We start from the raw sequence: 13,478 nt of genomic DNA on the forward strand, positions 1-13,478 counted from the left end.
TTTGTTCAGGATTCAGATTTCACTGTTTTGAAATAGATGAATGACAAATTATAATTCCTACCACACCGTGGTCAAATTTGTTCAAGATTTGTTCGTCCGCCTGATGAAAGTTATTGCTTCTTACATTGCATCAAACTTTGATTGGTGATTTTCCGGAGTTATGATGTATATACGGTGTTGAAGTTTCCGTGATGTTGTTGATGTTTCGGAAGGAAGATTTTTTAACTAGATCAACTGAACACAAGGAAACTACAGCAACTTTAAAATATGGCTGTAAAGCTATGTGCGGCGCTATATCAGTGGAACTACATGACACACAGTAGTACTGTAATGGTTTGTTTGAATGGGGTAGGCAAACTTCACTGTATGGCAAATTTGATGACTTCATAAACTCCAGATATCAACATGTTACACAAAGTTTTCTACTTTAAGTGTTTATCTTGGCCAACCAAAGCAGAGAGAAGTTTCGGATAAAGCCAGAATATCACCGCTGGATCAATGTCACAACAAAATGAAAGAAAAGAAAATTATGGTTTGACCTGGCAAAGTTGCGACAATCAAATCTTTCTGAAATGAGAGTAAACTCTCAAAGCGCTATCATAAAAAAAAAAAATTCACACCTGAAGAAAGTTGTTCTTGTAGGGCTACATAATATGTGCAGCATAATATGATACCTAGAACCGTGTATTTGATCGTTGGCAAGTTTTGGAAATATTTCCGACTCTTTGTTCTACATACTTCGTGTTCCGGAATGTTCTAGAATGTTCATTGTAAGCATTTCTATATAGATTTTGAAATTTTCAACCCAAATTATAATTGGGTTTAAAAAGTCGTAAGGTGTCAATGGTCATAATACAGTTAACTGCTTAAAAAGACGGTGAGATGTTCAATATTTTTATCGTCAGGAAAAGACGGAAAGAGACAGCTCCTAGTAAGATATCATCGTTTCTTTGAAGTTTAATTGCACGCTTGATTATGTTTAAAAGCACTTCATAACGATAATGATAAATGCGCAAATCTACACACACACGTACACTCACTATCACATATTATCTTTAATCTTTCGTGAATGGTATACGAAACATGATTGAGAATAACCAATCGAGTGTTTACTGCAGTACCGGCATTACACCAGTGAATAATCATATCTATATCACTATATACATGTATGAAAACGTATATATTTATTCATTAAAAATTGATATAAGGTCACTTTGTGAACCATTTTCGTCTTCAGTTTTAAGTGCCGAGCTATTAATCGTTGCATACCAACGTAAACGTTTAGATGCTTCCTCATGATAAGTATGTGGATGTAATGCAGTTTTGTGCTCGATATCTTTTTTTTTTTTTTGCTGGTGGTGTATGTCTGATATATGTACATATATGTTTTTTTTCTTGTGTGTGCTGTGTGTGTGTGTTTGTGTGTGTATCTATGTATGTTGGCCTGTCTTAAATCAAGGGAGTATACTTGCCTGCTATGTTTAATGTTAATAGGCTAAACGAGAAAACGCCATGGACATAATTATATAAGACTATTTGATTGGAAAAGTGAGTGCATCGCGCAACTCAGTCACAAACTACATGAGCTTTGGATTTGTTCAATGTTTCTTCCGTCCGAGTATACACTATACCAGTGTCACGTTCTTAGAATGGTGCATGAACGTCGTTCACCTTTGAAAATACACCATCGGGTCGTCGTTAATCAGAATCGAGTCAGAGTAGCAAACATCCCAATATCGACTGGTTGGACCTCCGATGGAGATTGTCTCCTTCTTGATGATCACTGTAACGCTTTCTCCTGGCGTATTATCTTGGTAGAGATAGACGTATTCCCAAATACATACTCTAAAACCTTATACAAAGTGATGGGGTATGTTTATATGTAATGACTGAAGCGTTTGATCCAACCTCATAGAAATGATAATTGTGGCTGCAATATTGTTCATTACGCTCATAAACAGAGAATAATTTGTTTTTACTCTGACTAGAACACGTCCCAGTCTTATGGTGTTGTGCGTGATTACCATTTTCATCCACGTCTTCGCTCGATCCTCTATGTTGCAGGCTTGTTTAAACAATGTATTGTTCCAGCATCAGGTATTGAGCGTGCTCATGGATGGCTTTCTTTAGACGCCATGACAACGAAATTTCAATCTGCGCTCTTACGTGCTCCTTTGGTAATGTCGATTACATTTGCATAGACCATTAAGTTGATTGTATTCCGTTGCCATGGCTACGTGCCCGCGTGGCTGGTAGATCGGAGGGTTGGTTGATGCCGGATCTGCCATGGTTTAATTACTTACTCTCCGCTCTCCATGCTCTCGCTTTAGCTAAGAGTTTAGTTTCTTCCTAATGCGTTCGCACTTCAATCATCCCTGGCCACAAAGTGACTACAAACTTGACTTTAAAGCAGTTAACATGAGACACTCGTCGGTATATGAATAGTTAAAGGCAACTAATCTTTAACAAACTGAATATTCTATAGGCGATTGACATCAACTAATTGTCAATCCCGTCTCTCTGTCTCTTGCAGCTTATTATTCAGCATTGCAAGGCCGCCCACACCTCCACTTAATCCTTGCCCGACGCCATTTTTGTTCGAATGGTGCCGGTGCTGGGATGTTTCATACAGTTGTTTCTGCATGACGGCTAAGGATACCTTGTTTGCCGCCAAAAAGTCTTTCATGCTGATCATCTCGTCGGACATCCTTCTCCCATCCGTCTCGCTGTCGTAATCCGTGACCTCCACGTTCCCGGGCCCGTTGTGGCGCTTGCCGGCCGAGTTCATCTGTCGCTGTAGGTGACCCGGCGTTATGGCGTTTCTCCGTGGCCGAGGTCGCCGTCGGTGGCAGCATCGACAGTCTAATTTCTTGATCGCCCAGTTCAGAAACTGCTTGATTATAATAGATATGACATTGTAGAAAGAATAGATGCAGCACACGCCTGCCGTGAGGAAGATAAAGTTGCCGAAACGATACCAGTACTGCTGATTGTAAGAAGACTCCTGGCTTGAAACCAAATCTCCAAATCCAATTGTGCTAAACGCGACGAAACAGAAATAGAAGCTGTCCAAATAGGACCAACCAGGCTCCACCTTGGTATAGACTGCCGAGGCAGTGCAGGCGATGCTGATAGCTCCCAGAGTTAGATAGACCAGAACCCAGTATACTGACGGTTTCCAGTTCTCAAGATCGTCGTCGGATTGTTCTGACGGGCGACGGCCACCGTTCTTGGCCTGCCCGTTCTGGTGCTGATCTTTAAGTTTGCGTATTCTCCGCTCATGACACTGTTTCATCACATAGGCCAGGAGTGTGATGAGCCGCTCCAGAAATATGTTGAAGAAGAGAATGCAGGCGGCACATCCGGGCAAGCCGTAGATTATCAGCATCACACGACCGCTAGAAGTGGACGGAGAGGTCATGCCAAAACCTGCACCACAATGAGAAAAGAAAAACAACGAAATCGTGTTAGTATCATCAAAATAATGGCCGTTTGTGATCTAATCATCATAGTTCATGGGTGAAGGTCTTGAACGGTTTTGGTAGTATGCATCTTCAAACTGCATTTCGGTCTGTTTTTTACATCAAAGAAAAGGTCATGATGATAAGAAGAATTTATCAGCAGCAATAACGTTCTCACTCTCTCTTCTCTTCTCTTTTGACATTATGCACTTGCAAAATTGTTGTGTGCACGCCGACTAATACAACTCTGCATCGTTTGAGTTAAAAAAGGAAAGCAATGGGATAAGCCTAAAACATGTCTTTTAGTCACATTCAAACATGAACACACCAAGACATCAAATTAACCTGAAATTCAACGTTTTGTAGGTAAAGCATTTGTGTTTGTTGATAACATGGTGCGTACGATGCCTTTCGGGCGTGTCTGATTGTTGTGTTTGGTACTGATTTATCTTTGCTACTGTTTTGTTTGATTATTTCTTCTTTTTTTTGCGAAGAATTACCAAAGCATTATTGATAACCGCCTCATTGTGGCAACTACTGAGTTAATACTTTCTAGCATCCTTATGTAACTTTACCTATTTCCCCTTTATAATAACGCGCTGTCCGTCTATGTCTTTACTTATCAATGCGTCAGCTGTCTGTGTGTCCATCAATGTGTATAATAATGGAGTCGGCAATCATGGGAGTGTGCTATTGGCAGATGCAGTATAGTAGTGCGTAAACATTTTTGCCTACCTATGATAACGACATGTATTTTGTGCGATACTCTTTAAATTCTATTCAGAGTGCTTAAAATGCTAACTTGGCTTTGTCACTCAAAAGAAAATACAAGTTTATCACCAAGATGGGGCGTTTGTATTATTCTTTCATAACTCTAACGCATTTATCGTTCAGTACAATGTGCATAATGTGTGGGAGGCATTGAGTGGATAACCAGTGGTCTAATTCAAGCGTGTGATGAAGTTATAACCGACATCGAGCGGTATTTTCTTTTGAAAATAGCAGCAAGATGTGTACATTCCACACAAGAATCCACGAGTAAGCCTGGATTAAACTCTAAGTAAAGACTCGAGAGAGAAAGAAAAAGAGAGGGTGAGAAAGAGGGGAGAGAGAGAGAGCATGATTGCTGCGTATTTCATCTTGTATTCTGTTTGAAAACAATCATGCATCACCTTCTACCATTCCTCCTCACTTCACATCAACAAACCTTTTCAAACGTATTGGATTTTTTTTTCGACTGCTACGACTTTACATTTATTGTGCTCTCTAGCGAGTGATGCTAATGTGCATAATTTGGCAGCGGAGCAGCAACGCGTTCCCCGGCGCCTTTGATTCTTCAACTTTGAACAATGTTAGGTTGTTTTGTTTTGTGTTGCTTTGTCTTGTCTTGTCTTTTCTGTTGTTGTTGATTTTTCATAAATCACTGTCTCCACGAAGCTCAAAATAATTCCTGTGACTGTTCTGAGAGATGAAGCACTTACTCCTTTGCACGCATACATTATCAAGTAGGCAGTTAACCTCGAACGAGAGGCCATACCAGAAGACATACAAGAATGAGCATTGAGGAAAGAAACATTTTTTAGAGGTTTTTCCCTTGATGCATTCAAATTTTGGACTTGTAGATAGTCATGACGAAAAGTTTATGATAATTTAGTCAAAGGGAGAGGACAAGAACAGGAAGCGAAGTGCACGTGTGTGGTGTGCGAATTTTACACATAACTTGTGTCGCCGAAATAATGTTTTGTGTTCTCCTGCTAAGGTAATCAGTTAGTTTCCATGGTTACAGCACGTTGTATTGAATGCCGATCAGGCAATATCAATTTCTCACACTTTGCCTCTACAAATTCAGCACTCCTGCTGTAACAAAATTTACGATTACATGGTGAAAATGGTGTCGCTACCCCTGCTTTTCATCGTCATCATACGCCCTACCACAGTTCACTGCCATTGCTTCTAGAATGCTCGTAAAGAAATGATTATCAAAATGATGATTTTAATACAAGAAAACAAACGTCAGTCTTTCCCACTTCTGCGCATTATGATCCTCGATCCACCACCCTCATGCCGTCATGGATGTACATTTCGCACCAGACAATTTCTTCCCCGATTTCGATTTTCATGCTGTTGCAACTTCCAGTCAGGCGAAGAAAAAAAATGACACGGACAGAAGATGAAAACCTACTGGCAGAAAGAAGAAATCTCCTTGCCAAATATGATATCGGAGAATCCAAATCAACAAAATTAAATTTATCTCCTCCCACTCGGTCTCTCTCCCTTTCCCCGAGAAAAAGATTGTCGGTGTCTCCCATTTCAGTATGATATGATATTACATATATATCATTAGATGAAAACATAGTTTACACTATGCGTATTTATATTTTTAAGGAATAGTTCTTGTTTTCCCAGGAGCAGATGAATGTGTGCTACGTAAGGCTTTGACTACGGGTAAATAGTAGGAGCTGTGTGAATCCAAGGAGATTTCAGAATCTCATGGGAAACTGGTTAAGCCCATTTTATGGAAGAATCTCTGTGGTAAACATTATTCTTGTATTGTGTGTGTATATAATATATCATGCACTGCGCGTGAGGAAGGTTAAGCAATACTTCTGATACTCATAGATAAAAATGACATATACGCAGCACACGCCTGCAGTGATATATATATATATATATATATATATATATATATATATATATATATAATGATATATAAATGACGTTGATTCTAAGACGCACATTTCGGAGAAAACTTTATTATTAACCACGAGTGAACCTTTTCGGTTGCCAGAATAAATATAAACACCCCCTTGCATTCGCGTTAACCGATATAGGGAGCTTATTTCACAGAAGACAATGTAGAATCTATTTACAACCGCTGTGACATTAATCTCCCCTCTTCCAGCAGTACGAAGAAAAGGGTTAAGAGGAAATGATTCAAGAATGACGCTTGTTTGCATGTAAAGCATAATACATATGTGTATGCGCGCATAAGAACCCACATATGATTTCATGGTTGTTGTTTTTTTCTGTGTGTTCGTGGCTAAGTGTGCTGCATACATGGGGAGGGATATAACTTTATAACACGTGCAGTGCCTTAAGGTAATTCTCATATCCCAATATTCCCCTTAGATGCAGCACGGGCCCTTACCAGAATAGACACAGAAATCGAAATGGACGCTGAGTTTACACTCACGCTCTCGAGATATAGACAATCTCGGTTCGCAAATATGCGCAGCGTTTATTGCGAAAGCCGTCATTCTGCCGATGACGTCATCCATCGAATACTTGAGGTCCTGGTCGACGGTGGTGGACGTCTGAGGCCAGACGGTTTTTAGCTCTCTCAGCACCTCCTGTTCAAAACGTGGCACCTTGTGTACAAACAGGTTGGGTGAGGGAATGATAGACTTAAACTGGAAAAGGCGGGGTTCTCACCAGCAAATCAGCATTTGGACTGAGATGGGGGAGGGAAGGGACGTCCATAGTATTTTTGTCTGCAGTCAGCCATGCTATCCTACCTCTGTAGAAAATCATCCCAACTCCCAGCCTTCTTACCCTCCACATTTCGTCTGGCCGATCAGCCTGGCGATCGGTGGCCTTTCGCTCCCCTAATGATAGTGTTCCGAATGCAATATGCGTGCTTTGATGACCAAGGGCAAATTCAGCCCGACTCGTACACACATTATCATAATAGATTATGTGTGCGGGAACCTCAGAGACTGCCTGTGAAATGCAGCTTCGGTCGACTACAGATTATTTGCGTCAACCAGGAAGGTGATGTGAAGGAAGGTCGCTTTTCAGATTGTTTTTATCTCCAGTGTTCTTCTACAAGTCCCGATTGATAGTCACTTGTATTAGTGAGTAAATATCTTTAGAGACTGAACTGAAATATGATAATGTACTGTCAGCATTGGAATGATTTGGAACATTGGGGTCTGTACAGTCAGCTTTACATGGAGATTAAAGGCTTCATGTCGTTGTTGGTTGTTTTTACCATAGATATGATTTAATAAAAAAGAAAAGAAAAGAAAAGAGCTATCTTCCCACTAGCGCAATCACACCTTTGGCCTCATCCTGAGAATCTTGAACAACATCATCGTTGTCATCACCAAAATAAGGGTTACGGAGGTGCCAAACGACCCACATACTGGCATATCGACACAAGCATCCCGCGCAGATGGCGGTCTGGTTTGGCGTGAAGCGCATATAGCCGTATCAGAAATGTCTGGCGCAATTAATTTGCCCATTTGTAGCTGGCGTTTGTTTCACGCTTGCTTATCAATTAGTTATCAGGCGTGCCGCAAAGGGCTTTGCAAGCGCTCTCGCGCGGAGTTATGCCGATGCGATTTTAGATGAAAATTATATTCTTCTATATATATCCGACCAGAACGTGGCTAAGAACACGTTAGCAGAGGCATGTCTGTGTTGAATGAGAGATCAAAACACTGTGTGAAAGTTTGATAACATTTATAAAGATAGCAAATACAAAAGGAAAAAATACAGTCTCTTTGAATGGTTGATGGCTGGTAAACCAATGATGACACGTCCTATGCCAACTATATAATATCTTAGTGTATGATAAGTTGTCATGAATTGGATGGGTAACTATCAAAATGTATTGTCACCTCGAACTCTGATCCTTTCGTATATTAACAATTTGATGCTAGATTTCATTAGAGAGAAAGGCTTTGCCATTTTACTGAGGAATGTGTATACCATCAGCAGGATAATTAACGATCTTTTCAAAGCCGTCGGTCCTCGAAACAAAGAGTAGTAGAATCTCATTTCTGGACACTTTAGGAGTAGTCTTCTTCAATTGAACCATGCTAATTATGAATATAAAAACACACGTCCCATTTCACATGGCTTGAATTATGTCCACCTTGAGTAATCAAGAACGAAAACGCAAGGTTGAAAATGAACATGAATAAATGAAAGGTTGCCAATTAGAGGAAGTTTTTTGAAAGAAAACATGTGACTTCCTTGATTTCTGTGTAAGAAATTCACATGAAGTAAGTACAAGAAGACATGGTATTCTTAGTGTCATTCACGCACCATTTCGGTAGGGGATCTAAAAAAAGAAAATAACGTACAAACACACACACGCACACATATATATATATATATATACATATATATATAATATATCATATAATGTATATTTTTTAAGGATTAACCTCATTCTAATCTATGTGATCACATCTTTATCGTGATTTGTACTTTAGATTATATCGTCAAAAGGTTGAGAGTGCAATAGGTGACATAGCTGCATTGGTCAAGCAAAGTATAGCTGGAGATGCAGATTTTGCTTTTGTCTGCATCTGATATTTAGGATGCAACGAAGTGTTAGATCGGAGTGTAACAAACACCGACAATATAACAAAGTCTTTTTCCCCTTTGTATTTCTCGCTCGTTTTTATATACTTTTTAAAATCCATATCAAACATATTGCAGTACGTATGGAATCATAACAAATCGGTATACACACGAACTTCCTGCGAAGTTTACTGTTCTAACCTCTTCAACAAAAGGATTGCAAGAACATGATTTCTGGCATGAAAAGATGAAACGATATTACGGTTGATATACCGTCGAGTTGTCATGTGAAAAATCTACAGCGTTCCTTTAGATTATGGTGGTCCCATTAGAATTTTGACCAATGGAAACTATGGATAAACAAACAAACAAGAAAAGACCAGAGAATCCGATTTATATAAGCTGCATACTAATGTTTGTTTTGGCGTTGTGTTGATGTGAAAAATCGCGAAAACAATTTAGATTGTACGTCGGCACGGAGTGCCTCTACACGAGACCTTCTAACTCTTACATTTTTCATGCTTGTGAAAACGGAGACTTAACAGGAAAAGAACGCAGAAAAGAATTACCAAAGGCACCGACAGCATGATGATGAGTAAAGCGCAGACAGTAATTCAGCCATCACGAAGATAACTTTGAATTTAGTCCTGGGACTGGGATTCACGAAATGTGAAGTAACCTAATTTAATCCACAGAATGTGACTGTGATGTACAACGCACACTTTTCTCTGCCGCCATTGCAGCGAGCAAGCTTTCACCGTAAAGCTCCCCGACCCTAAACTAGAGAAGGGACAACTCGCTCGAGTCCAATCGTCCGTTTATCGATTCTAGAATCCCGTAGAGGCGAAGTTGCCTTGCGAAAGTGAAAGGAGAAGGAACAATCGAGTGAGAGGGCTTTGGAGACGCGTTCACCAGGGACTACTCCGTCGCTGAAAGTCAACATCAGAAAATTAATCAAATTTGAAAGCGTGACATCACCAGGTTTACATTTGTAAATGTCCTCCACCTTTAGGTACTAGCCATCGAAAGTCGTTGAGTGGGTGTATTTTAGTCAGGATTGCAGATGGATGAAACCGAGGTATCGGTCGTGTGAAGTGAATGTAGTGGAAGCTGACGAGTGTGTGTGCGCTATCTTACCATTTATTTGAGGTGTGTGTGTGTGTGTGTGTGTGTGTGTGTGTGTTGGTGTATGTATGTTGGTTTGTGGACGTGTACATCTGTATCTCTGATCGACCTTCGATTCTACCTGTGATTGCTTTCCAATTTTCAGGACCAACTGATTAGGGATTTTTCGTCGCCTTTATGCGCCAATAAGCAAGTAAATATCAATGGGGGGGGGGGGATGGAGGAAGATGGATGTACTCTGTCGTTACTGTTCGCTTTCTCGATCGTGGCCTGCATGACTGGCAAGGGGTAACGTACGCCAAGTACTCCTCCATGGGGAACCTACATGGATTGTTGGAATCGACGTGCGCTGGGAATTTCATCCGGAAATGCAAGCGATGTTTGATTGAGATCGAGAAGCATGTCGTATAAAGAGGAGGTTTAAACATGCGAGAATGGGAAACGAAGAAGCCTTGGACGGGAGGAAGAAGAAGAAGAAAAGAAAGGAAAATGAAACAGAAGAACGGAATAAGAAACGATGATAAGTAAAGAGGTGATAGCAAAAAGACAGGAAGAGAAACAAGAGAAGGAAAGGAGGTATGAGTAAAGGATGAAGTGTGAAGGAATAAAGATCAATCTTCACGCAAGTGACTTCTGCAATAACAAACTCACGATTCCAGAGACTAGCGGTTGACGACTGCAGAGGTCTCCCTCTGAACCGCTTGATTTCCCTCGATTCGATTAGCAATTATAATTTTATACTCTATAAGCGAACATTGAATTAACAGCCGAATTAAATGTGATCAGCAAGGTCGACCAGGGAGTACTGCTCCGGCCTGGCCTGGCCCGGCTGCAGAAGGTGTAGAGCGATGGGTGATGAGGACGGGTGGTGTTGAATGCATCGTAGATGAGAGCATCACAGCCAAGGACATGTGACCATGAGAAATGGCGGGCTTGTAGCGGCCGGAGAGTAATGGACGGCCGGTCTTGCCTGTCTCCAAACCAAACACCCTGGACAGAATATCACATTATCCGGGGAAATCGCGCAAAATGCGATCATGTGATAACAAACCCTTCCCTGATCCATTCAGGTCTTGAGACACTACTGACGGTCTAATTTAATCAGTCATTTTTTATCAAGTCAATATCATTCAGTTAAATCAATAAAATTAATGGCAGTGAGTTTTTTGGACTATTTGTTCATCAGGAGCTTCGTTCGACATTGCTTAATATTTCTCACATTACACAATGAGGGTAAAAAAGGCAAAATACTGTGATCTTTTACACAGAAAAAGAAAACGAAAATAAAAACAAAATATCGGCTTGACAAAATTAGTGATGAGGATAGATAAAACATGAAAGAAAGTAGGATTAATCTTCATAAACGCATGTGCTTGTCTTACACAAAACTGTTGTATGAGACGTCACTGCAAAGCTCTGATTGGGCAAACAGTGCGCCACCCAGTAGATCAGCTTCAGATCATAATTATTATATATAATGATATGGGGGGTCCTAACAAAGAAGCAGTTTTCGGTATCATGCGCAGTAACAAAATATCGACAAATCCATGTAACAATGGCACAAATTAGCATGTTTAAAATGCATTATTCTGTCTATACAGAGAAGACGTCTTCGTTCATAACCAAGGATTATTATAGTAAGTGCCTTGTATACTTTATGTTCATGACTCTTCGATGCTTTCTCTGGCCGTGGTTTTACTCCTTCATTATCATCGACAACCTCTCCCTATTTCATAGTCTCAATTTGCATCTTAAGATGTTGGTTACGAAAGGTTAGCACGATTTCAATGCATTCGACAATACAAGGCTTACTCGAGAAGATCAATGTTGGGGGAAGGGGTGTGATGAGTCCACTGTAAAACGTAGATTCCAAGTCTACCTTCATCTAAGCTATCTTGATTCTCCTCATCCCCCATAACAAATCAGGCTTTGATTTAATATGTCGGCAAACAGCCGTAGATTAAAAGGCAGTGTTCCGGAAAAATCGGTGGAGAGAGTTGAAGATCTCAGAAATAGACACAAAATATAACCAAAAAAGTTAAAAGAAAATAAATGAAGACAAATACAAAAAGAAAAAAAAAAGCAATCGTTCAGTCATTTGCATCGATACAAAAACACATAAAATGTACAAGTGTATCCCACTCCCTAATAGGAAGATTAGAACGCATCCAAAGATATGCCAAAGATTTACAATGGTGTTTAAGTTATGTAGTCGCAATGTGTAGCTATTGCTTCTATGAGATAAAAGCTGGAGGGGGGAGGGGGATACGAGGGGATGGCCATCTGCCCGTATCTCGTTTCCATCACCAGAACGAAAAATCACACACCAGTTTCCTCGCATTAGCTGGTCCATTAAGCACGGATCCGGCATTGTAATGTGTCCCGCTTCACTCCGGCCTTGATTGTAAGAACCTTCCTCTACCATCCGATAAAACTCACTACTCCCACTACACGCAAATATAGCTTTTTCCATACCACTGAACCCGTAGTGCAGCTCTCACCACGATCGGACAGAAGTAACATAGAGATGTGAGAGGGGCGGAAAATATGGAGAGCGAGGGGAGGAAGAGAGGGAGGGGGGGGGGGAGAAAAGGGGGGGGGGGAGAGAGAGAGCCGTCTAAATGAAAAGAGTTATAAGCACAAAGGCAAGAGCAGTAATCAGCCCGAAAGGTAGGAAAGGTGTTTTAATTATCCCGCGGTCAAAACTGGCGAAGTGGAACTCCTCAAGGCTGGGATATGATTGGAAACGGTAGAGACGAGGTAGTGTTGTTTGGGAGGCCGAGGAGTGTGTGTGTGTGGGGGGGGGGGTGGGGGGGAGTGAGTAGGGTGGCAGTGTCGAGACCGATGAAGAAAGAGGCGGCAGTCGTGCAATCACTTTGGTGCCCTGATTCACCAACTGTTATGGAAAGGCTTCGATCGTACTCCTTGTCTTGCAGCATTATGCATGAAGAATGTTGGGGTGGGGTAGAACAAGCATTTCTGTCAGTCGGGAGCACGATGTGTTATATAGCGATACACAGATACTCTCGATGTATTCACAAGGAAACAGCTTCAAGCAGCAAATGTCTTGCCTCCACTACTTACTTTATGCATCATGCGTCTGTGCGTTGTTCTATTGTGTGCACGTGTAACATGGACATGTTTTTGCAGTATGCGTGTGTTACATGTATAATTCATGCAGTCCCCAGTATGTGTGTGTGTTTGTGTGCGTGTGTGTGTGTGTAAATCGGCGTAAGACGGCAAGATCAAGAAATAAGCCACCCAGAAAGAGCAAAATGTCAATTCATGCGGTAGTCAAGATTCGTACATTGCTGTGTTGACTTCTCTGAATCAAGATGTAAAAAACACACGATGTAAATGGTAATACAGAGTGCGTGTTCGCGTTGATACCTCTGTGTGTGTATGTGTGTGAAAAAAAAAAATGGCAAGTAGAATATACACAACTGGTATCCCTCTCGGAGTAGCTTTGCTTTTGTCCATAAAGCTTTACATGGAAGTGAAAGAACTAGTTATTTCCGGTGATCATTCCCCTTCATGATATATTGATTTGGGTAATGCGCGTCATTCGAGTGATTTTTT

General features: G+C 40.8%; 1 protein-coding gene across 1 annotated transcript in view; it reads right to left on the minus strand.

Moving 5' to 3' along the window:
- Window positions 1-1,478: 1,478 nt before the first annotated feature.
- Window positions 1,479-13,478, minus strand: part of LOC139727732 (potassium channel subfamily K member 13-like) — a 51,538-nt gene continuing 39,538 nt past the window's right edge. Inside the window, exon 2 of the mRNA XM_071638711.1 lies at window positions 1,479-3,429. Within this exon, the coding sequence (XP_071494812.1) occupies window positions 2,507-3,429 (923 nt within the window). The 3' untranslated portion in view covers window positions 1,479-2,506. The remainder of the gene's footprint in view (window positions 3,430-13,478) is intronic.

The sequence above is a fragment of the Diadema antillarum genome, unplaced genomic scaffold (genome assembly GCF_040938485.1).
Source record: "Diadema antillarum isolate AM-2024a unplaced genomic scaffold, OU_Dant_1.0 seq00000149_RagTag, whole genome shotgun sequence".
NCBI lineage: Eukaryota > Metazoa > Echinodermata > Echinoidea > Diadematoida > Diadematidae > Diadema > Diadema antillarum.